The sequence below is a fragment of the Bufo bufo genome, chromosome 2, assembly GCF_905171765.1.
Source record: "Bufo bufo chromosome 2, aBufBuf1.1, whole genome shotgun sequence".
Lineage (NCBI taxonomy): Eukaryota > Metazoa > Chordata > Amphibia > Anura > Bufonidae > Bufo > Bufo bufo.
This window is the reverse complement of record NC_053390.1, coordinates 94,090,911-94,113,775: the sequence shown is the minus strand read 5'-3', so window position 1 is coordinate 94,113,775 and position 22,865 is coordinate 94,090,911. Positions and strand designations below refer to the sequence as shown.

Below are 22,865 nucleotides of genomic sequence, written 5' to 3'. Positions count from 1 at the left end.
GGTCCACTGTATTCAAGGACATGGACTTCGCTGTGGGGAAGCCACAAGGCCGCTACCTCTTGGAAAAGTCCTAGTGTGGTTAGCTGCTAACCCATGTGGTCATGGTTCATTGTTTGGGCATTTTGAGACGTGGCAATACTAATGATGTTTATTATTTTTATTTGTAACTTTTTTAATTTTATATTTTTATACACACTAGCGATGTGGTCCTTGGACCAAAAAGCCCTGGATCTGTTGGCTCTCCAAACATGTCTGTTTTAGTAAACATCTGTATTTTCCATCTTGAAACAATGTGTTCTGCTATTTCTCCTGGAAATGTATGAATAAATTAACAACTGGGTGTTGCCATTTTTCTACAGAAAAGGAATAGTGGAAGAATTTCATAAAGAAAAAATATGGATGCCACTGAGAAGTTTAAAGATCAAAACACAAGTCATCACATTATGAAGAAATATCTCTAACAGCCAAAACCCGCTTGACTTCACTTAACGATAAGTTAGTATTGTTCTGATATCGTGGTAGCTAATAATTTCAAGGTATAAAAAGAACAAAGTTGCAGCATGTCACTAAATGTGTTCAGTACAATCAGAGCTGTCAGAGATCTATCAGGAACATGTATTTCTGGCCCAAAATAGAACAAGTTCTTTAGATTTCTCAAAATATCATTACTCAGATAACACCAACATTTATGCCAGTACAATGGGACAGCGTTAAAGGGACACCTATTTCATGCTGCCTGATCTGAGCGCAGCAAAAAAAAAACTGGTGCCAAGTACCCTGAGCAAAAATGCTGGGTTACTTTTTGAACTGACCCAGTCATTTTGTTAAAATCAGTATGGAGCAGCCTCAACTTCAGCTGAGCCCTGGAGTCCGCTCATTACACTGCACGAGCCTGAACACTAGGACTCCTGAGCTCATGCACTATGTCGAGCTGACTTCAAGGCTCGGCTCGTCCCGGAGTTGCTTGATGCGGATTTTAGCGAAACGACTGGGTCAATTCAAGAAAGTAACTCAGCATTTTGTCAACAGTTTATGCTGCCCTCAGAAAGAGCAACGTAAAACTAGAGACGGATTCCCTTTACAGAGGTTGCCAAGATATCTTAAAATTTGTCTATGAGCAGGAAATTTGAAGAGGATTTGAAGGATCCGGCATCCATTGAAGTTTTTATTTAAAAATATCTGTTTATCGATATTGAAGCACAGTAGCTACTAAGGGAACAGGACAATCTCATTAGACTACACAAATTCGATCCTTTATTTACAACATTTCCATGAAATGTCCAAGACAGAAATAAAAGTCACTGTTTACGCATTTCAGGCTTGTCTGGCTCTTCGTTACAGCATACAGGTGAGTAAAGTAAAGAGGTTTAAAAAGGGTATTAGCACCAATGAAAAGACATATGGCACGGCCGTGCTGCAATTGACATGCAGCCTTCCTGTGGCGACTACTTCGCGGCCATACATGCCGCAGTGGTATCAAATTAACTGATTCGAACCAAATTGTTTATCTGATGTTTATTGCTAATGGCCACGTGATTGCAAAACTGAGTGATCATAAATATGGAATAAACAATTTGGTTCTAAATCTAAAGCAGCACGGTCACCATACTCTAAGAGTCAAGTGATATGTATGATAGCATATGCCCTATCCATATATGAGCTAGTGCCACAACAATCAAAAGAAAAAAAAAATCTAGGCAAAATTAAACCAAAAACACAACAGAGGGCAGTCCAGAGACTGAAATGAAGTGGTGACAAAACAATGTAAAATCCAATAAAATAATAATCAAATTAATTATGCAATACATCACCTGATTTTCCATTCATGCAATCAGGGACACAAGTCTTTAATATAAAAATCCAGTAGCTTTCCCGACTGAATATCTAAAGTAACCATGTTAGTGCATAGTGTGAAGACACTGCCGAAATGTTTCAGATTTGGGATGATGACTATCAGATGCCTCTGACGTGTGTCTGAGCAGGAAATGTTATAAAATAGTCGATGCTCACCTATAAAATGTGCCGGGGCTCCAGTGCAGTTGGTGCCATTTCAAGTGAATATATTTGTGCACCAAGAGAACAAAAGCTTCATCTGCGTACAGGCAGAAAATAGACTTTGCTATTAACATTCAATCTGTCCTCACACTATGGTCACCAGCATCACACTGGGGTTCCTTGGGCCCACCAATTGTGGTCGGTCCACCCTTCAGAACCTGTGCATGTCCACTTGTACGTTAATTGAAATCTTTGTTATTTGTTGTACACACATGACATATCAATAAGATCTAGTACAGCACGTTAGGATCGGCAAATGAGAAATATACCCTAGTGACAACTGATTGGATCTAAACTCAGCGCCATATGGGGCTGTCTTCTGCTGGACCTCTAGGACCCATCATTCTGTCAGAGCCTATGTCCACCTGAGAATCCTTTGGTGGGGACATATGTCCACTGTAGCATGGGACAATTAAACAGGACAAGCATAGTTTCTAACGTGAACTTTATTATTACATACCGTTCTTTTCCTCTTATCCTGTTCAGTTGGAGGCTCTTCATCCCCATTCACCTGAATGTCTTGGGGTTCATTTTGTGACATTAACAGACAACTGTAATCAAAATAACAAAAATGAGATGTTCTTCCAGACTGCTCACAATAAAAAACATATAAAATGTATTCATACAAACAGATTCCTGCCAGACCGTAAAACTGATGAATGTCAATCTAGGCACTCATTAGTTTTGGCTTGGTCCACTAATGTAACAAAAACAAAGACAAAAACAAGGACCTTGCGCTCCTGTAATTTGCCCACTGGCTCCTGGTATTGCCCATACGGCCCAGGTAGGTTTAGCGTTAGGTCCCGAGCTACTTGAGAAACCTTGGCGCGGTGCTCGGGCTCAGACATGTCCTCCAAGCAGGAGATGTTGGCTAATTCTCAATTTTACACCAGTGCGAGGGTTAGTAAGACCGCAGAGTGCACCTGTCTTTGTTTTTGTTATATTATTTATACTGTTTATCACATCCACACATTTGCTATCCTGTGTAGGATGTCCATTGTGGTACTTGTGGTCCGCTGCAGGCATCCTCCATTGTATGCATTTTTGCTGGGGATTGCCATTAGCAGCGGACCACAAGTGCAGGATCTGCCCCCCGGTATAGATGCACCACTGCATATGGGGTTGAGCACTCCCTGCTTTTTAATACCACGCCAATTTGTAGTTTGTATTTTGGTCCACTAATGGTCTGCTGTGTACTATATACAGTACCTCCTCAGCATTACACAAAAAAGGTCATTTTTTGTTGATTCTTTTATTTTCCACCTCTGTCCTAAATGAAAATGGAGAGGGATAAGAAGGAGTGCTAAATGCAGAGACCAAAGACCTCAGTCCATCACTGACTGTTTCTCCAACTGTCCAAATCTTCATCCTAAGATCCCATGAACACAACCGCATGTATTTTGTGGATACAGGCCGTGTGCCCCATTGTCAAAATGCCTATTTCTCATCCACAAAACGTACAATAGGACATCTTCTATTTTTTTTTTGCTGGAGGAACATACAGATGCCGACAGCACGCAGCATTTTTTGCAGCCCCATTGAAATAAATGGTTCCTCATCCAATCTGCAAAATACTGCGGATAAGATGCAGAAAAAAAATATGCTCGTCTGCATGAGGCCTTAAAGGGGTTATCAGAGCCTGGAAATGCCCCCCCCCCCCACCGATTCTACTTACCTGGCTCCCTGCGCCGCTCCTAGTCCCCGCACGGCTGCCGCTGCTTCTCACCGTGTGCGGATGAAAATATCTGGTGTCGGCCTCCCTAACGTCACCCGCGATGGTAGGGAGACTCATTCCCGTCACCGCTTGCCAATGGCTAATCCCACCCCCCCACCAGATGTTTTCATCCGCACACGGGGAGAAGCAGCGGCAGCCGTGCGGGCACCATGAGAGGCGCGGGGAGCCAGGTAAATAGAATCAGTGGGGGGGGGCTCGTGAATATGGGGGGGGGGGGGGGGGCATTTCCAGGCTCGGATAACCCCTTTAAGTGGATCTGTAATCATACTATGCATTCATGTTCACTGCACTATTAGCCCAAACGGTACAACAAATGTTTGCTTCTTTTGGCGAATAGAGCCTACGAGTCTCCTCCAGTGACAGATGATGGGGAAAATAAGGATCAGACACGTTGCATTTCAACATGCCCAATGATTTTTTTTGTTGCGGGAGATAAACCACTGTTCATAAGGAGAGCATGCCCCCCTGCCTCTCACCAGGGATCAATGGCTGCCATGTCTGAATGCACATACTCTCGCCTCTCTCCCAAAGAGCAGTTTTCATTTTGGCTGTATTACATGGTTAGCCACCGATGGTCTGATGTATAGCACCACGTATCCCCTGTAGCAGCTGGGAGTGAATGACCGGCTGCAGATTCACATTGTATTCAGCACATAGAGAATTCCATGGAATCTGGGGGCATAAAAATCTTAAAAATGAAAATAGGGGGGTTAATTGTAATAAATCCAAAGGAAGATGAGTAATAAGGCCTGGCACCTGATATGCAGAAATGAGCGAATCCCATGAAGTGTAATTAGATCCGAATTTCAGGATAAATTCAATTCGCCTCAAAGCCGAATTTCCTCGTGCTTCGTGTAAGCGAATCGATTTAACCTGAAATAATCTAAAAAACAAAAAAATTCATTCTTACCTCCTCCACTTGCTCGCGATGGGCCGCCAGCCGCCATCTCGATTGAAGATCTCAGCCGATATCCCGTGCGCGGTGAAGTATGACGTCACCACGTCGGCCGGCGTGATGACGTAATCTCGCGCCGCGCAAGATTTTGCGCCAGATTTTCAAGCAAGATGGTAGTGGCCCGTCCGCCACGAGCAAATGGATGCGGTAAGTTTGATTTAATTTTTTTAATGTTAATTTCACACAGTTTTTACACTCAGATGCCGCGATCATGTATGAACGCGGCATCTGAGGGGTACAATGACGGGGGCAGCGCTATCACAGCTCCCTGTCATTGCACCCACTACTTACAAAAAAAAGAAAAGAAAAGCGCTTCGTGACGAAGTAATTTGTCACAAAGCAAATTTTTTTGTAAAATTCGGCGAATCAGCCAAATCGAACTTTTGAAAAATCGGCTCATCTCTAGTGATATGACATCCAGGGTCAATCTGGTGAATTAAATAACATCTCACTAATGAGCTTTCTGTATAATTGGCTAGGAAAGAAGAATGGCGTAAAGCCGGCTCTATAAATCTACGGCGAAACATGACAACAACGCAGGACGCCATAGTGAAGTCTTCAGGGAAAATATATACCGTAAAGTCATCTGCATGGAAAAATCTTCTAATATACGCACAGAGGAAGAAGCCTGCATACCGCTGCAATTTTCACACTTCACATCATTTTATTAGTAGTGTCATGGTTGGAAGCACCACTCTGGGCTGTCCTTTTAACCCATAAGTGGCCACATACTTTTTAGAGACTTGCACATGGTGGTTTTAAAGCATTATCGGTGACACATATGGCTGTTTTTCATATCCACTGGAAATGGCATTTATTTAGCGTTTGGGACTATTAGGGTAAATAATACAACCGCATGGATCCGTCAGGAAGGGATCCGTTTGTATTATCTGTAACATAGCCAAGACGGATCCGTCATGAACTCCACTCAAAGTCAATGGGAGACGGATCAGTTTTCTAATGTGCCAGAGAAAACGGATCCATCCCCATTGACTTACATTGTGTGCCAGGACGGATCCGTTTGGCGCAGTTTTGTCAAGCGGACAGCAAAACGCTGCAGGCAGTGTTTTGGTGTCCGCCTCCTGAGCAGAATGGAGACTGAACGGAGGCAAACTGATGCTTTCTGAGCGGATCCTTTTCCATTCAGAATGCATTAGGGCAAAACTGATCAGTTTTGGACCGCTTATGAGAGCCTATGATGGATCTCACAAACGGAAAGACAAAACGCGAGTGCGAAAGTAGCCTTACTCCCATGTGGATGCTGACAATTTTTTATTTTATCGTTATTGCACATTCAATATGGCTCTGTGAAAATCATTAAAGGGGTTATCCAGCAAATAATAATGATGACCTAGGACCTCAGCATAATCAGATCAGCGGCGGTCCGAGTTCCGCCCCCCAATGAAACCTAACCCCCCCCCCCCCGATCAGCTGTTTCAGGGATCTGCTGCGTTCACCGAAACTCTGATGAACACAGCTCTCCGAGCACAGTGCCATACATTGTATAGTGGCTGTGCTTGGTATTACAGCTCAGCCCCATTCACTTCTACAGGGCAGAGCTGCAACTAGGCCATGTGATTGATGTACAGTGATGTCACATGGCCTACGAAGAGGCCGCCGCGCTCACAGAGAGCCCAACCTCTTCTAACAGCTGATTGGTGGGGGTCCCAGTCCTGAGGATACGTCATCAATATAATTTACTGGATAACCCCTGTGGCGAAACCAACCTCGCCACTGGGTTTTGGAGGGGCCTGGCCACCAGCCTCTTGCCCCAGGATTATGGGCCCTCGCATCAGCCAGGCTTCCTTTGTTCACAAAGGACTTGTACTAACTTGAACCCCTGGTCTAATTCGTGCCATTTTGGGATGTTAAATGACTATGTGTATTGGAAAGGGTGGGACATTGTATACGTTGAGTAGTGAGGTCTGTTCCATTGTCTCTCTGTGTGTATTGGCAATGTCCTTTGTCCTGAGAGATAATTGAATTACGTCTCGGTTGTCTCCAGGGCAGAAGACGTTGTGTATTCGCCTGCCTGTGATGATTGCATCAACCCAGAGTGAGGTAATTGTATCGCGGGCAGAGGGGAGGATTTTGTGTGGGAGTGTCTGAGTGTATTGTACGTGGTTATTGGCTGTTTTTACAAAACCCTGTGGGTGGTAACCTTGTTGGAAAATGTGTATAAATCAATGGTTGTGTGTTAAAATAAAGAGTTCCTGTTTTTACCCTTTACCATGTTGAGGCTGGTGTTTGGGTAACTGATCGACACTGGGGGATTGCTATACGCTGAAGATTTGCTATACTCCCCTGGCATAACTACTAGCTTTTGTAAGAGCTGTTCCTGCTCTCTGGATTTAGGAGAGGTTCACCCACTGGAGCCTGGAGCCTTGTCGTAGGTCCAGGGTGGGTAGGAGACGGTGAGGCCTCAACCAAGCTTCGGCAGTTCGTGGGGTCTGCAGCGCTTACGGTGTCAAGTGGAGTGCTTGGAGATTTCGGGAAGCACTAGGAGCAGCTATCAACGGAGGTACCTGGTCGGGGTGCTAGGAGATCCGTTACAACCCCTATAAAGACACAGTTTTAAAGGGGTTTCCAACTTTAATAAAACTTGAATAAGAAAAGAAAAAAAAAGTTCTTGAAGCATGGTCCCTGAAACAGAAGACTCATACTTAGTTGCTCCACGCTGCCCCCATTTTCATCTGGCTGGATACGGGCATGGTCACATGCACTGATCCAGCCAACGACTGGCTTCAAAGGTGATGTAACCACAAGCAGCATATCACTGCTTAGGGCCTCATGCACACGACCGTTGTTTGGGTCCGCATCTGAGCCGCCGTTTTGGCGGCTCGGATGCGGACCCATTCATTTCAATGGGGCCGCAAAAGATGCAGACAGCACTCCATGTGCTGGCCGCATCCGTGGCTCCGTTCCGCAGCCCCGCTAAAAAAATATAACATGTCCCATTATTGTCCGCGCTTTGCAAAATGCGGAAGGCAACATGGGTGCCTACCGTTTTTTTTGCGGATCCGCGGTTTGCGGACCGCAAAAAGCGGCACGGTTGTGTGCATGAGGCCTAAACCAATCGTTGGTTGGATCGGTGCATGCAGCCAGATGTAGGCAGTGCCAAGGCTGAAAGATGGGGGCAGCACAGAGCAGCTCAGTATGAATTTTCTGTTTCAGCTTCCACGCTGCAGGAACTTGTTACAAAATAATTTTTACTGGAAAACCCTTCGCCTGAACATATTACGGGGGGCATCCTGACCTGACCACAGATCTAATAACCCGAACTTCGCTTAAAAAATACTGTGCAGGATAAGTGATATTTCAGTCTACCATAACATACATGGGGCTCGTGAGCCTGGTGGAGCAATGTGGGGCACATACAGTCCCTGCTGCTGCATACTACAAGTCTGTAGGCAATAGGTGTGCTGCCATATGGTGCTCTGTGTGGCTTCATAGTCTAATACATAGACGGGATATACAGCCTTTTCCCTGTTAAATTCAAGAGGAATCTGACAGAAATCCACCTCTCTATGAAACTGTAGGTATATAGCGGTACAGTAAGGTGCACTACTACTGATCTTATGAACCTGTAGTATAGTCAAGGGCATAGAGTGAGGGAGATTTTCTTCCTCTGGTGTCCGGCTTCACACCACCTCCAGGTCCAGTCTCCAGGAGACTGGAAGTGGCATCGAAAGCTTCCAATTCGCCAACCAAATAATTTGCATATGAAGAGACTGCCCCTGAAGACTGGCATTGTGAGGCATACAAATGAACAGCCATTATTCCAATCGCCTAGGGTCCTCCTTTTCTAGTCGGTGCCCTTCTGATATTATACAATAGTTATTGCCGAAACCAACCAATACAAGCCTACCATGTATATAGCGCTGCACTTCACAGTATACAGATAACGGTGGCAGAAAAGTGTGAAATACTCACAGTCATAACCATTACCAGAACTGCTGGAATGAAAGGAATTACTGAAAAGAAAAAAAACACTTCAGAAACAGTGCCACTCTTGTCCCCTGGCTCTGCCTGGTATTGCAGTTCCGCTTTATTAACCTGTAACTTGTCACTATTTAAAAAAAAAAAAAAACTTTCATAATCTCAGGCAATCACTAATTCTTGCTTTTCCAAGATGTCTGTGCAGAGAACTTCGCATTAGTGTCTATGTCCCAGGCTAATACTCCGGCTGTAATAAAGTCTATTTTCTCGGTATTCAATTTTCCACATTTCCTCCAACCTAATTAGCTTTAGTTTATATTCTGCTATCACGGCTGAACAAATCACCTTCCCATGGAGTCCTTGGCTTCATCTTAGTGCAAAACTATGGAGGCAAAAGTTTGCAAAAATCCATTCAATTTCCGTGGAAAGCACCCACAATGCGCCTGAATTTGTATGCATTAAGCAGAGAACTGCCTGCAGCAAAACAGCTGTGTGACATATGATAGAGGAAGACGTACATCAGGCCAATAACATTGCTATCTCCCTGAACTGCATCTTCCTTTATCATTACATTACATATGGTAAACCGAATAGGTGCATATGAGGTGTCGCACATTGTTCGCCAATTATCAGTAAAACTGAACAGAAGGGTAACATCAGAATGACAATGAAGATCAAGGAGCTTGGAAAGGAACACATGGCAGGAAAGCTCATTAAAAGCTAGGCAAAACTAAGACATCCATACATTCTGTCACTTAGGCTGGTTCCACACAGGCGTTGCGGGAAAAGATGCGGGTGCGTTGCGGGAACATGCGCGATTTTTCAGCGCGAGGGCAAAACATTGTAATGCGCTTTGCACGCGCGTGAGAAAAATCGGCATGTTTGGTACCCAAACCCAAACTTCTTCACAGAAGTTCGGGTTTGGGTTAGGTGTTCTGTAGATTGTATTATTTTCCCTTTTAACGTGGTTATAAGGGAAAATAATAGCATTCTGAATACAGAATGCATAGTACAATAGGGCTGGAGGGGTTAAAAAAAATAAAAAATAATTTAACTCACCTTAATCCACTTGTTCGCGCAGCCCGGCTTCTCTTCTGTCTTCTTTCTTCAGGACCTGGGTAAAGGACCTGTGGAGACGTCACTGCGCTCATCACATGGTCCATCACATGATCTTTTACCATGGCGATGGATCATGTGACGGGCCATGTGATGAACGTAGTGACGTCATCAAAGGTCCTATTCCTCACAGAACAAGACAGAAGAGATGCCGGCTGCGCGAACAAGTGGATTAAGGCGAGTTAAATTTGTTTATTATTTGTTAACCCCTCCAGTGCTATTTTACTATGCATTCTGTATTCAGAATGCTATTATTTTCCCTTATAACCATGTTATAAGGGAAAAAAATAAAGATCGGGTCCCCATCCCGATCGTCACCTAGCAACCGTGCGTGAAAATAGCACAGCATCCGCACTTGCTTGCGGATGCTTGCGATTTTCACGCAACCCCATTAATTTCTATGGGGCCTGCGTTCCGTGAAAAACGCACAATATAGAGCATGCTGCGATTTTCACGCAACGCACAAGTGATGCGTGAAAATCCCGGCTCATGTGCACAGCGCCATAGAAATGAATGGGTCGGAATTCAGTGCGGGTGCAATGCGTTCAACTCACACATTGCACCCCCGCGCGGAAAACTCGCCCGTGTGAAAGGGGCCTTAAAGGGGTTATCCCATGACAAATGCAAAAAATGTGATCATATAGTACATGACAGTCAATCGCTTTCTAAAAAAGCTAGAACCAGCCCTGTACCTCACATCCAGAGATCTCCACATGCATTGCCCTGCTAGATTTATATCAAGCCAAGAGCTTTTCTGCTCCATCTAAGGGGGCGTGTCTTTTCTGCTAGCGCTCTCTCCCTATCACAGCTAAGGGGGCGTGTCCATGCTCTCCCTATCACAGCTCAGGAGGCAGTTGAAGGATGAAACTGAGCATGTGCGGCGATCTCAGTGAGCTGGACAAAGAGATAAGAAAAAGAACAAACAGCAGGTGGCGCTATGCAGAGAGATTTTATTGAATAACTTAGTGGCTATGCTAAATTTTTTATTACAAGCAGTTACATGCTGTAGAATATTTTTTGTGGGACAACCCTTTAAACCAGGGGGAGATTTATCAAGTTTTTACACCTATTTTTAGTGAAGAAACGTTGCAATTTTTGGCTGTGACCTATTGCATGTGGCAGCTGAGAACATCTGTGTTGGTCCAATGATGATGTTTTAATATATGCAAATGAGCCTCTAGGAGCAACGGTGTCTTGCTGTCACATGTAGAAGCTCTGCTCTCTCTGCAACTGCTGCGTCCTCTCCATTTTGATTGAATTTAGGAGAAATTAGGGCCAGGTGTGATGATTTTTTACACTGGCTGGTCCTGTAAATCAAAGTGCAGAGGGCCTGGCAGCTTCAGAGAGAGCAGAGTCTCGAGGTGTAACAGCAACGCCCTTGTTGCTCCTAGAGGCTCATTTGCATATACCAAAACATCATTTTTCTCAGAAATGCGGGCACTTATGGACATGGGACCAACACAGATGCCAAGAGCACATGTAACAGATCAGCCAGTACAAATATGCTGACAGATGCCCTTTAATTGTTTTAAGAAAAACTTTTATTTTAGATTAAGCTAAAACATAGGCATTAGTATTTTATCTACCAGGTCCTACTGCCAGGGAAGGGTGAGCTCTAATCCCATTGATTTCAATGGCAGACATGTCGACATGACTCAGATACAGAACTCTCCGAGTTATGAGAAAGGGGCACAGAGCTTAACAGTGTCACGGCCCACTCCTTGGTAGACTAATGTCCATGAGCCATGACACCCTGTGACATGTCCAAAAGACATGTCATAAGATGTTTAAAAATGACCCTTCACTTGAATACTTACATTGGGGATTCATGAGCTTTATCCATCAGTTCCCCACTTCTGAAGAGTATTTCAGAAATTTTAGCAATTTTTCTTTCTATTTGTGCACGACTTCTTTTGTATCTGTTAAAATCCTATAATCCTAATTCCTTGCCTTTAGTGGATTTGGATTTCTGCATTTTCGGTTTCCATTACTATTGAGATGCAGAAAAGCTGTAATATTCCACTGTGCGTAAGTAAAAGATTTAAACAGTATGGAAGCTCTAGAGAAAATGTGCAACTCTCAGCAACAATGTATATCTACGGAAGGGTAAATGGAAAGCAGACAAATCCTAAAATACTGTCATTTACATTCTACAAATGCTACCCTGGTAAAAGTACTTCAGAGGAAATTAATTTAACTACTCAGCAGAATGTAATAATAAAATGAACTTTGCCTGTATTAAAGGGGTTATGCAGTGCAAAGATATTAAAGACATGTCATGGCTCCTGATGATAGGTCATCAATATCTTTGCATTGCACAAACCCTTTAAATCATCTATTATTTAAAGAGGACCTTTCATCTGTTTTACTTATAGGAGCTAAATACCTGTACTTGCTGCCACACAGGTTTTTTTTAAACATCGCCCCTACGCCCTGCTGCGCCCGCCTGAAGTTCTAGCGCTCAGTATGCAAATACTGAGCATCGGAACAGGGAGGAGGAGACGCCAGGGTTTCTCAATGGGCGTCTCCTTCTCCCTGGCTGTGCCGCAATCCAATCACATCAGGGAGCGTCACAGCCAGGGAGGTTTTTACTCCGCAGGTACAGGTATTTAGCTCCTATAAGTAAAACAGATGAAAAGGGTCCTCTTTAATGCATAGAAACATAATATATCTAGACTTTGATGGGTTTTCTAAGCTTATAAAAATACAGAAAAGTGCATATACATGTCTGAATTTTCGCCACCATACACAGCTAAGTAGTAGGTATTTCTCAGTTTAGTAACCTTGACCACCTCTGCACAGCTCAGGTGTTTTTATGCTGCCAGAGCTTGCTGTGAGCATGATTACCAATGTAACAATGAAGGCCATCAATATTTAAAAAGTCCTAGAAGGGGGGGGGCGCATGCACGTGGCTCACGAGGAGGACATGCTTCAGTGAGCTCCGCACCGCAAGCCGAAATAGCCCTTATATTAGCACCTTTATCGGGCTCAACTAAGCCTTAAAACCAATGCAAGGGACTCCGAAGGTGACCCGCACGAAAGGGAGATCTAGAATACCGGGTACCCCCGCTCCTTCACAGACTTTAACGGAACTTTTCCGGCAGACCAGGCAAACTGTCATGGCAGACGCTACTACAGAACCAGCTAGCCCTGCCTCCTCGTGTAATGGCGGGCCCATGCTGGACATTGCTGAACGCTGCACAGGTCTGGATGACTTATATAAGAATATAGCAGCCCTGTTTCGATCAGAGTTATCCCAAGCAGTCTCTGAATTTTCCCGCCAGATACAAGATCTAGGGAACAGAGTCTCGGAACTAGAGACGAGAACCGATGACATTTCAGATGCCTTGGGCCGTGACATTAATTCCCACGAGGCACAGCTGGCAGACTTGGAACTCAAAATAGAGGACCTTGATAACAGGTCCAGGAGAGGAAACCTACGGGTCAGAGGCCTCCCTAAGTCGTTTCTTGATCTGCAATACACCCTATTCGCCCTGTTCACAACCTTACTGCGGCAAGCGGAGTTGAATCTCCTGAAGATGGACCGGGTTCACAGGGCTCTGGGGAAGCCGCGCAATTCAGACTTGCCAAGGGATATAATCCTCAAGTTCCACCATCCAGAAACGAGAGATAAAATTTTAACAGCAACCAGAGGTCTCTCCGACTTACCAGGACTGCCTGCTTCAGTCCACCTTTATGCGGACTTAGCTCCATCTACACTCCGCAGACGACGAGAGAGGAGGCCAGTTACCCAGGCCTTACAGAAAGCGCAAATAAGGTACAGATGGGGATTCCCCTTCAACGTAACTTTTCAATTAAATTTCCGCTCTCATACGGTCCACTCACTGTCAGAAGGTCTTGAAGCACTGCAGCGGGCTGGGATACCCTGTGACCTTCAAGCGTCGTCAACCTCTTCACCGATGCCACAACGACCAGCGAGAGTCTGGACCAAAGTTACCCCAGCCTCTAATGGTCTGAACAGACCGAGGATCACCTGAACCTCCCATAACTCACGCATCATACCCAACATGTTAACGGGGCCATTCACCTCTATCATAATCTAAACCTTGAGGGTTTCTTGCAACATGACCTAGAAATGCTTACAAGGCTATGTTCTTTTATTACAGGGAATCGGCGATGCAGATTTTTATGTTGACCCCAACCCTGGGTTTATGTGGAAGGGTACTGTTGGCCATTTTATGGCTGATTCTCTCCCCACCTATCCCATCTACATCTGTTATTTGTTCTGGGCTTAACAGCGCATTATGCCTCTTTATGTTTAATTATGTCCTTTTAACATTCGTTGATATTATTGTTTTTTTCTTGGAGACTATATATGTGAATACCACTTGGAATACTGTGACGGTACAGATCATTGGGCGGGAGGTGTGCCTGGGAGCAGGTGACGTCTGCGTTTCCCTAATAGTAAGAACACCCTCCTAAATCTTCACTATGTGTAAACTGTTAACTCATAATGTGAGGGGTTTCAATGCCCCTTTCTATATACCTTAAACATACGCCTGACGTCATCTGTTTACAGGAAACGCACCTCCCACCCAAAGTACTTCCACCCTTCCACCCACTTCCACCCACAATATACAAGCTTTTATTCATCTACCTTTACATCAAAATGCTGATGTGATCACGCTGCTGAAAAACTCCTTCCCCCTAATTGTCACTCACTCACACATTGATCCAAATGGGAGGTATGTTATTTTAGTGGGGACTTACAAGGAGGAAACTCTAAGTCTGGTTAATACTTACGCTCCTACTGAGGATCCCATTACCTTTTTTGAAACCATGAGTAGGGTAATCGAACCACTCTCATACCATAAAATAATTTGGTGTGGGGATTTCAACTTTGTTCTTCACCCTGTATTAGATCGCTCAGCTCCCCCCACAACCCCACGTCCTATGGCTCAGACAAACAAGATTAATCACGTCTTACAATCCCTCTTCTTAGCTGATACCTGGAGGGAATATAATGGCCCGCAAAGAAGCTACACATACTTCTCTCCAGCTCATCAACTTTACTCCCGTATTGACATGATTCTAGCATCCACATCCCTCCTCCCTTATTTACCTTACTCCAGACATGTAATGTCCTCTTGGTCAGACCATGATATGGTCATCTCAGATTTTACAGTCCCCAATCAAAGTTACAATCCACCACCCTGGAGACTAAATTAATCCCTCCTGACTCGCCGTACTCTACTCACCCAACTACAGGAAGACCTTTCAAATTTCTTCGCAGATAATACAACCCCTGAAACTGAACCTATCATATTATGGTTAATGCATAAGGCATATATGAGGGGCAAATTGATAAGTATTGCTTCCAGACAAAAACGGGAACGAACCCAGACCCAAGTTGGCCTAGAATCCAAATTGAGTAAGCTAGTATGGGCTCATCAGAGATCTCCGTCGCTATATCTCCTAAAAGCCATAAAAGATGTAAAACAACAACTAAATATGATCCTCACTAATAATACGGAGAAAGCCCTTCACTGGACAGGCTCCTTCTATTATAGATATGCCAACAAGCCAGACAAATTCCTAGCTAGCCAACTTAAAACTAAGCAAAGGATTAACCACGTATTCCAAAAAGCACCCGATCAGGTCGAGTCACCTCTAATCCAGATTCCATCTATAAAGCATTCCACAAATACTACGAACAACTCTATTCTGCCCCTAGAGGAAATTCTGGCTTACAGGATAATGACTTCCTATCATCAATACGTTTACCTGTATTGACCCCAGAATCACAGTCGGAATTATGCAAACCAGTGTCAGTAGAGGAAGTGGAACACGCCATTAAGCCCCTCAAATTCGGCAAAGCCCAGGACCAGACGGTTACTCTGCTCTCTACTATAAGAAGCTGGCCCCCATACTTACTCCCCATATTACAAATTATTGCAACCAACTGATGCAAGGGTCTGCACCCCCGGAAGAAGTCCTTAAAGCTACAATTACGGTTATACCCAAGCCTTACAAAGACCCTTTACTCCCGTCTAACTATAGGCCAATTTCATTACTGAATATAGACAACAAACTTTTTACCTCGATATTAGCAAGTAGACTCAATAGACTACTTCCAGATCTTATCCACAAAGATCAGGTAGGATTTATCCCGGGAAGAGAGGCACCTGACAATATGAACATCATACAAACCTCTAATAAAACTAAGACCCCATTAGCGCTTCTGGCACTAGATATTGAGAAGGCTTTTGATACTGTCACCTGGCCATATCTCTATAAAGTCCTCTCAACTATGGGAATTAGGGGTCCCTTCCTTATGGCTATACAAGCACTCTATTCCAAACCAGAAGCCAGTCTTAAACTCCCTACCACATTGGCCTCCCCTATCCCGATTGAAAGAGGAACGAGGCAGGGGTGTCCACTCTCCCCTGCGTTGTTTGCTCTAGCCATTGAACCCCTAGCAATTCACATAAGATCCCACAATGACATCAAAGGTTTATCAATTGGGGGGACTGAATTTAAACTAAGTCTCTTTGCCGATGATTTACTATTATCTATTACCAATCCCATCATATCCTTCCCCTCCATTTTAAAAATACTAGACTCCTTCACCAAGACCTCGGGCCTCGCAATTAACCATACCAAGTCTGAAATGCTACTATGTAACATCCCCACCATATCGAAAGATTTGTCAAGATTTGATATCCTGGCAATCACTTCAGATTTCATGGGTGGGTAGGATAAACATTACTAGAATGGTAATCCTCCCGAGACTACTATACCTGTTTATAGCCCTTCCAGTCCCAATTTCCATAAAGGATCTGAGATCTATCCAAAGAGATGTACTTAGGTTCATTTGGGCACATAAACGTCAACGTATTTCTAAAGTAACCATGTGCAGACACAAATCACTAGGAGGGTTATCAGTCCCAGACTTTGTGAAGTACTATACAGGGAGTGCAGAATTATTAGGCAAGTTGTATTTTTGAGGATTAATTTTATTATTGAACAACAACCATGTTCTCAATGAACCCAAAAAACTCATTAATATCAAAGCTGAATATTTTTGGAAGTAGTTTTTAGTTTGTTTTTAGTTTTAGCTATTTTAGGGGGATATCTGTGTGTGCAGGTGACTATTACTGTGCATAATTATTAGGCAACTTAACAAAAAACAAATATATACCCATTTCAATTATTTATTTTTACCAGTGAAACCAATATAACATCTCAACATTCACAAATATACATTTCTGACATTCAAAAACAAAGCAAAAACAAATCAGTGACCAATATAGCCACCTTTCTTTGCAAGGACACTCAAAAGCCTGCCATCCATGGATTCTGTCAGTGTTTTGATCTGTTCACCATCAACATTGCGTGCAGCAGCAACCACAGCCTCCCAGACACTGTTCAGAGAGGTGTACTGTTTTCCCTCCTTGTAAATCTCAAATTTGATGATGGACCACAGGTTCTCAATGGGGTTCAGATCAGGTGAACAAGGAGGCCATGTCATTAGATTTTCTTCTTATATACCCTTTCTTGCCAGCCACGCTGTGGAGTACTTGGACGCGTGTGATGGAGCATTGTCCTGCATGAAAATCATGTTTTTCTTGAAGGATGCAGACTTCTTCCTGTACCACTGCTTGAAGAAGGTGTCTTCCAGAAACTGGCAGTAGGACTGGGAGTTGAGCTTGACTCCATCCTCAACCCGAAAAGGCCCCACAAGCTCATCTTTGATGATACCAGCCCAAACCAGCACTCCACCTCCACCTTGCTGGCGTCTGAGTCGGACTGGAGCTCTCTGCCCTTTACCAATCCAGCCACGGGCCCATCCATCTGGCCCATCAAGACTCACTCTCATTTCATCAGTCCATAAAACCTTAGAAAAATCAGTCTTGAGATATTTCTTGGCCCAGTCTTGACGTTTCAGCTTGTGTGTCTTGTTCAGTGGTGGTCGTCTTTCAGCCTTTCTTACCTTGGCCATGTCTCTGAGTATTGCACACCTTGTGCTTTTGGGCACTCCAGTGATGTTGCAGCTCTGAAATATGGCCAAACTGGTGGCAAGTGGCATCTTGGCAGCTGCACGCTTGACTTTTCTCAGTTCATGGGCAGTTATTTTGCGCCTTGGTTTTTCCACACGCTTCTTGCGACCCTGTTGACTATTTTGAATGAAACGCTTGATTGTTCGATGATCACGCTTCAGAAGCTTTGCAATTTTAAGAGTGCTGCATCCCTCTGCAAGATATCTCACTATTTTAGACTTTTCTGAGCCTGTCAAGTCCTTCTTTTGACCCATTTTGCCAAAGGAAAGGAAGTTGCCTAATAATTATGCACACCTGATATAGGGTGTTGATGTCATTAGACCACACCCCTTCTCATTACAGAGATGCACATCACCTAATATGCTTAATTGGTAGTAGGCTTTCGAGCCTATACAGCTTGGAGTAAGACAACATGCATAAAGAGGATGATGTGGTCAAAATACTCATTTGCCTAATAATTCTGCACGCAGTGTAAAGCAGCTAGATTAGCCCAAATGTTCCTAACTCACCTGGACCCAAAGATACACCCTCTATGGATCGCGATAGAGAACTCCAATATTACCCCTTGCACTTGGAGAGCCCTGATATGGAATATGGACCATATTCCACATTCCATACGCTCTAACTCCCTCCTGTCATATTACTCACTGATACTCTGGAGATCGGTCAGATTCAAATATGCATTACAATCCAGACCATCTCCTCTAATGTACCTTTTAGGGAACCCCACATTCCCCCGGGGTCTTCAACATACCAACCTCACCTGGTGGCTAACTAATCGTCTCTGTACATTACACAGATTCTTAGTTAGAGGCAAATTAATCTCCCTTACGGACTTTAAAGAAAAATACTCCCCTCCTGTCAGGGAATACTTTAATATGAATCAAGTGTTTTCTTTCTTAAGATCCGTACAAACACCTAATCAAGCTGTAGAATTTACCCCGTTTGAGCGATCTATTACTTACTCACTATATAGACAAGGTTTATTATCAAGGATTTATGGGTCACTTGGCACCCTTCCTGAAGGTGATAAGTTACCTTATATAAAAGCATGGGAGGAAGATTTGCAACAGGAATACCCATCCTCCAAATGGTATCAAAGATCCCAGACTCTCACAAAAGGGTCCTGGCAAGTCACACTAGCAGAAACCTCAATTAAGATCCTCCACAGAACATATATGGTACCTGCCAGACTCCACCGTATATACCCAGAGGTTTCTCCTAAGTGCTTCAGGGGTGGTGATGAAGAGGGGTCAATGCTACATATTTGGTGGTCATGCCCAGTTGTTAAACGTTTTTGGGCCCAGACAACAAAATTGCTTTCAACAATACTAAAATGTAACTATCCAATGACGCTACCTCTATGTCTATTGGGTGATAAACTCTACTGGCTGACCTATGCTAGATTCAAATTATCCCAATTCATACTGCTGGCAGCTAAAATACACATTGCTTTTAAATGGCGTTCTAATTCACTCAGCTTTCAAGCAGTACTGGATAGGATTAATAAAATTCTCCAGTGCGAAAGGATGTCAGCTATTCGTACTGACACATTCTCTACCTACGAAAAAGTGTGAGAACCATGGTTGTCTTCCTCCCATGCCTCAGACATACCTTACAGTATATCTTTATAAGCTCTGTATCATTATTGTGTTATAATATGCCTGTGTTTGCTCAATGTAATTACTCCACATATTTGGAAGAGTATCACTGTTATTCTAGGTGCAAGGAAAATTGCGAACAAATATATGTATAACTCTAAGAAATGTATCTGTTCTTTGTAATAAAATCTGATAACTAATATTGTAGGTTTTTGTGCTTACCTATGCTAAAAATCCCAATAAATGCTTTTTGAAACATAAAAAGTCTTAGAAGTTCCTTTTAAAAACTTTTCTTAGTGTACTTTCACAATTGCGGCAGAGGATTCCGGCATGCAGTTCCGTCGCCGGAACTGCCTGCCGGATCCGTCAAAACGTATGCAAACCGATGGCATTTGTCAGACGGATCAGGATCCTGATCTGTCTCTCCGGTGTCATCCAGAAAAACGGATCAGGCATATTTATTTTTTCACATTTTTTGCAGTTTGAGCATGCGCAGACCGCAAAGCCGGATCTGTTTTGCCGTAACACTTGGGGCCGGATCCGGCATTAATACATTTCAATGGGAAAAAATGCCGGGTGGCGGCAAGTGTTCCGTAATTTTGGATGGAGATAAAACCGCAGCATGCTGCGGTATTATCTCAATCCTGAAAAGGCAAAAAGACTGAACTGAAGACATCCTGATTCATCCTGAACGGATTACTCTCCATTCAGAATGCATTAGGACCGTATGGCTTTTTCAGTGTTTTGTGGTCCGTTTTTCACGGATCCGTTGTTCCGTTTTTTGTTTCCGTTGTGTTTCCGTATGGCATATACAGTAATTACATAGAATAAATTGGGTTAGGCATAACATTTTCAATAGATGGTTCCGCAAAAACGGAACGGATACGGAAGACATACAGATGCATTTCCGTATGTGTTCAGTTTTTTTTGCGGACCCATTGACTTGAATAGAGCAACGGAACGTGATTTGAGGGCACTAATAGGACATGTTCTATCTTTCAACGGAACGGAAAAACGGAAATACGGAAACGGAATGCATACGGAGTACATTGCGGTTTTTTTGCGGAACCATTGAAATGAATGGTTCCGTATACGGAACGCAAAAAACGGCCAGTAAACGGAAAAAAAAAACGGTCGTGTGCAGGAGGCCTAAAACTGATCAGTTCTTTTCCGGTATTGAGCCCCTAGGACGGAACTCAATGCCGGAAACGCTAGTGTGAAAGTACCCTTATGCTTAGGCCTCATGCACACGACCGTTGTGTGCATCCGTGGCCGTTGTTCCGTTTTCCGTGATTTTCTGCGGACCCATTGACTTTCAATGGGTCCGTTGAAAACTCAGAAAATACACCGTTGTTCATCCGCGGCCGTGATCCGTGTTCCCTGTCCGTCAAAAAAATATGACCTGTCCTATTTTTTTGACGGACAACGGTTCACAGACCCATTCAAGTCAATGGGTCCGTGAAAGAACACGGATGCACACAAGATTGGCATCCGCGTCCGTGGCCGTAGGTTACTTTCATACAGACGGATCCGAAGATCCGTCTGCATAAAAGCTTTTTCAGAGCTGAGTTCGTGAAAACTCATATCCGACAGTATATTCTAACACAGAGGCGTTCCCATAGTGATGGGGACGCTTCTAGTTAGAATATACTACGAACTGTGTACATGACTGCCCCCTGCTGCCTGGCAGCACCCGATCTCTTACAGGGGGCTGTGATCTGCACAATTAACCCCTCAGGTGCTGCACCTAAAGGGTTAATTGTGCATATCATAGCCCCCTATAAGAGATCAGGGGCTGCCAGGCAGCAGGGGGCAGACCCCCCTCCCTCCCCAGTTTTAATTTCATTGGTGGCCAGTGCGGCCCCCCCCTCCCTCCCTCTATTGTATTATTTTCATTGGTGGCCAGTGTGCGGCCTCCCCCCCCCTCTATTGTATTATTTTCATTGGTGGCACAGTGTGCGGCCACGCCCGCCACCCCCTCCCTCTATTGTATTATTTTCATTGGTGGCACAGTGACAGATCATTAAGCAATGCGCCGCACAGACCCGTCACTTACCAGTAGGAGGAGCTCCCATCCGGTCACAGACAGCGCAGCAGGTAAATATGATGCTTCTAATATTGCTAAGTAACCATGGCAACCAGGACTGCAGTAGCGTCCTGGTTGCCATGGTTACCGATTGGAGCCCCAGCGATTAAACTGGGACTCCGATCGGAACTCTCCACTGCCACCAATGATCGGGGAGGGGGGGAGAGGGGAGGCCGCACACTGTGCCACCAATGAAAATAATACAATAGAGGGAGGGAGGGGGGCCGGGGGAGGCCGCACACTGTGCCACCAATGAAAATAATACAATAGAGGGAGGGAGGGGGGCCGCACACTGTGCCACCAATGAAAATAATACAATAGAGGGAGGGAGGGGGGGCCGCATACTGGCCACCAATAAAATTAATACAATAGAGGGAGGGAGGGGGGCCGAGGGGGGTCTGCCCCCTGCTGCCTGGCAGCCCCTGATCTCTTACAGGGGACTATGATACGCACAATTAACCCCCCTCAGGTGCGGCACCTGAGGGGTTAATTGTGCGGATCACAGCCCCCTGTAAGAGATCAGGTGCTGCCAGGCAGCAGGGGGCAGTCATGTACACAGTTCTTAGTATATTCTAACCTGAAGCGTCCCCATCACCATGGGAACGCCTCTGTGTTAGAATATACTGTCGGATCTGAGTTTCACGATCTAACTCATATCCGACAGTATATTCTAACATAGAGGCGTTCCCATGGTGATGGGGACGCTTCAAGTTAAAATATACCATCGGATTGGAGAAAACTCAGATCCGATGATATAATAGGGACTCCTGACTTTACATTGAAAGTCAATGGGGGACGGATCCGTTTGCAATTGCACCATATTGTGTCAACGTCAAACGGATCCGTCCCCATTGACTTGCATTGTAAGTCAGGACGGATCCGTTTGGGTCTGCATGGCCAGGCGGACACCAAAACGTCCGTGGATCCTCCAAAGGAAGACCCACGGACGAAAAAACGGTCACGGATCACGGACCCCGTTTTTGCGGACCTTAAAAAAAAAACGGTCGTGTGCATGAGGCCTTACTCTGTAATTTCTCTTAACTGTACTGCATCTTTCACTTGCACAAAGTCTTGAAGCTCTCCTCTCTTACCAGTATGCAGCATCTGGCCTCTTTTCTAAGGCCGTGTTCATACTACAGCCAATAGTCTTCCAATGTGTGGTATATGTTTGTTTGCTTTTTACTGGATTGCTTTGCAAATAATAGTGTAGAATAATATATTATTTAATATAGTAATAAAAGGAAAAGGTATGCATTTTGAACCAGTAGTCTGTACTTTGGTTCTTTTTTTTTATTAGCCTTACTTTAATAGGCTCTCGCTCGCTTTCCTGCTCTCTTCTTTTCCCTGTACTCTATGG

The 22,865-nt window shown here is 44.2% G+C and overlaps 1 protein-coding gene across 1 annotated transcript in view; it reads right to left on the bottom strand.

Moving 5' to 3' along the window:
• The window catches only part of IPO11 (importin 11), a 565,426-nt gene that overhangs the window by 127,497 nt on the left and 415,064 nt on the right, over positions 1-22,865 (bottom strand). The window contains exon 29 of the mRNA XM_040421326.1: positions 2,516-2,606. Within this exon, the coding sequence (XP_040277260.1) occupies positions 2,516-2,606 (91 nt within the window). The remainder of the gene's footprint in view (positions 1-2,515; positions 2,607-22,865) is intronic.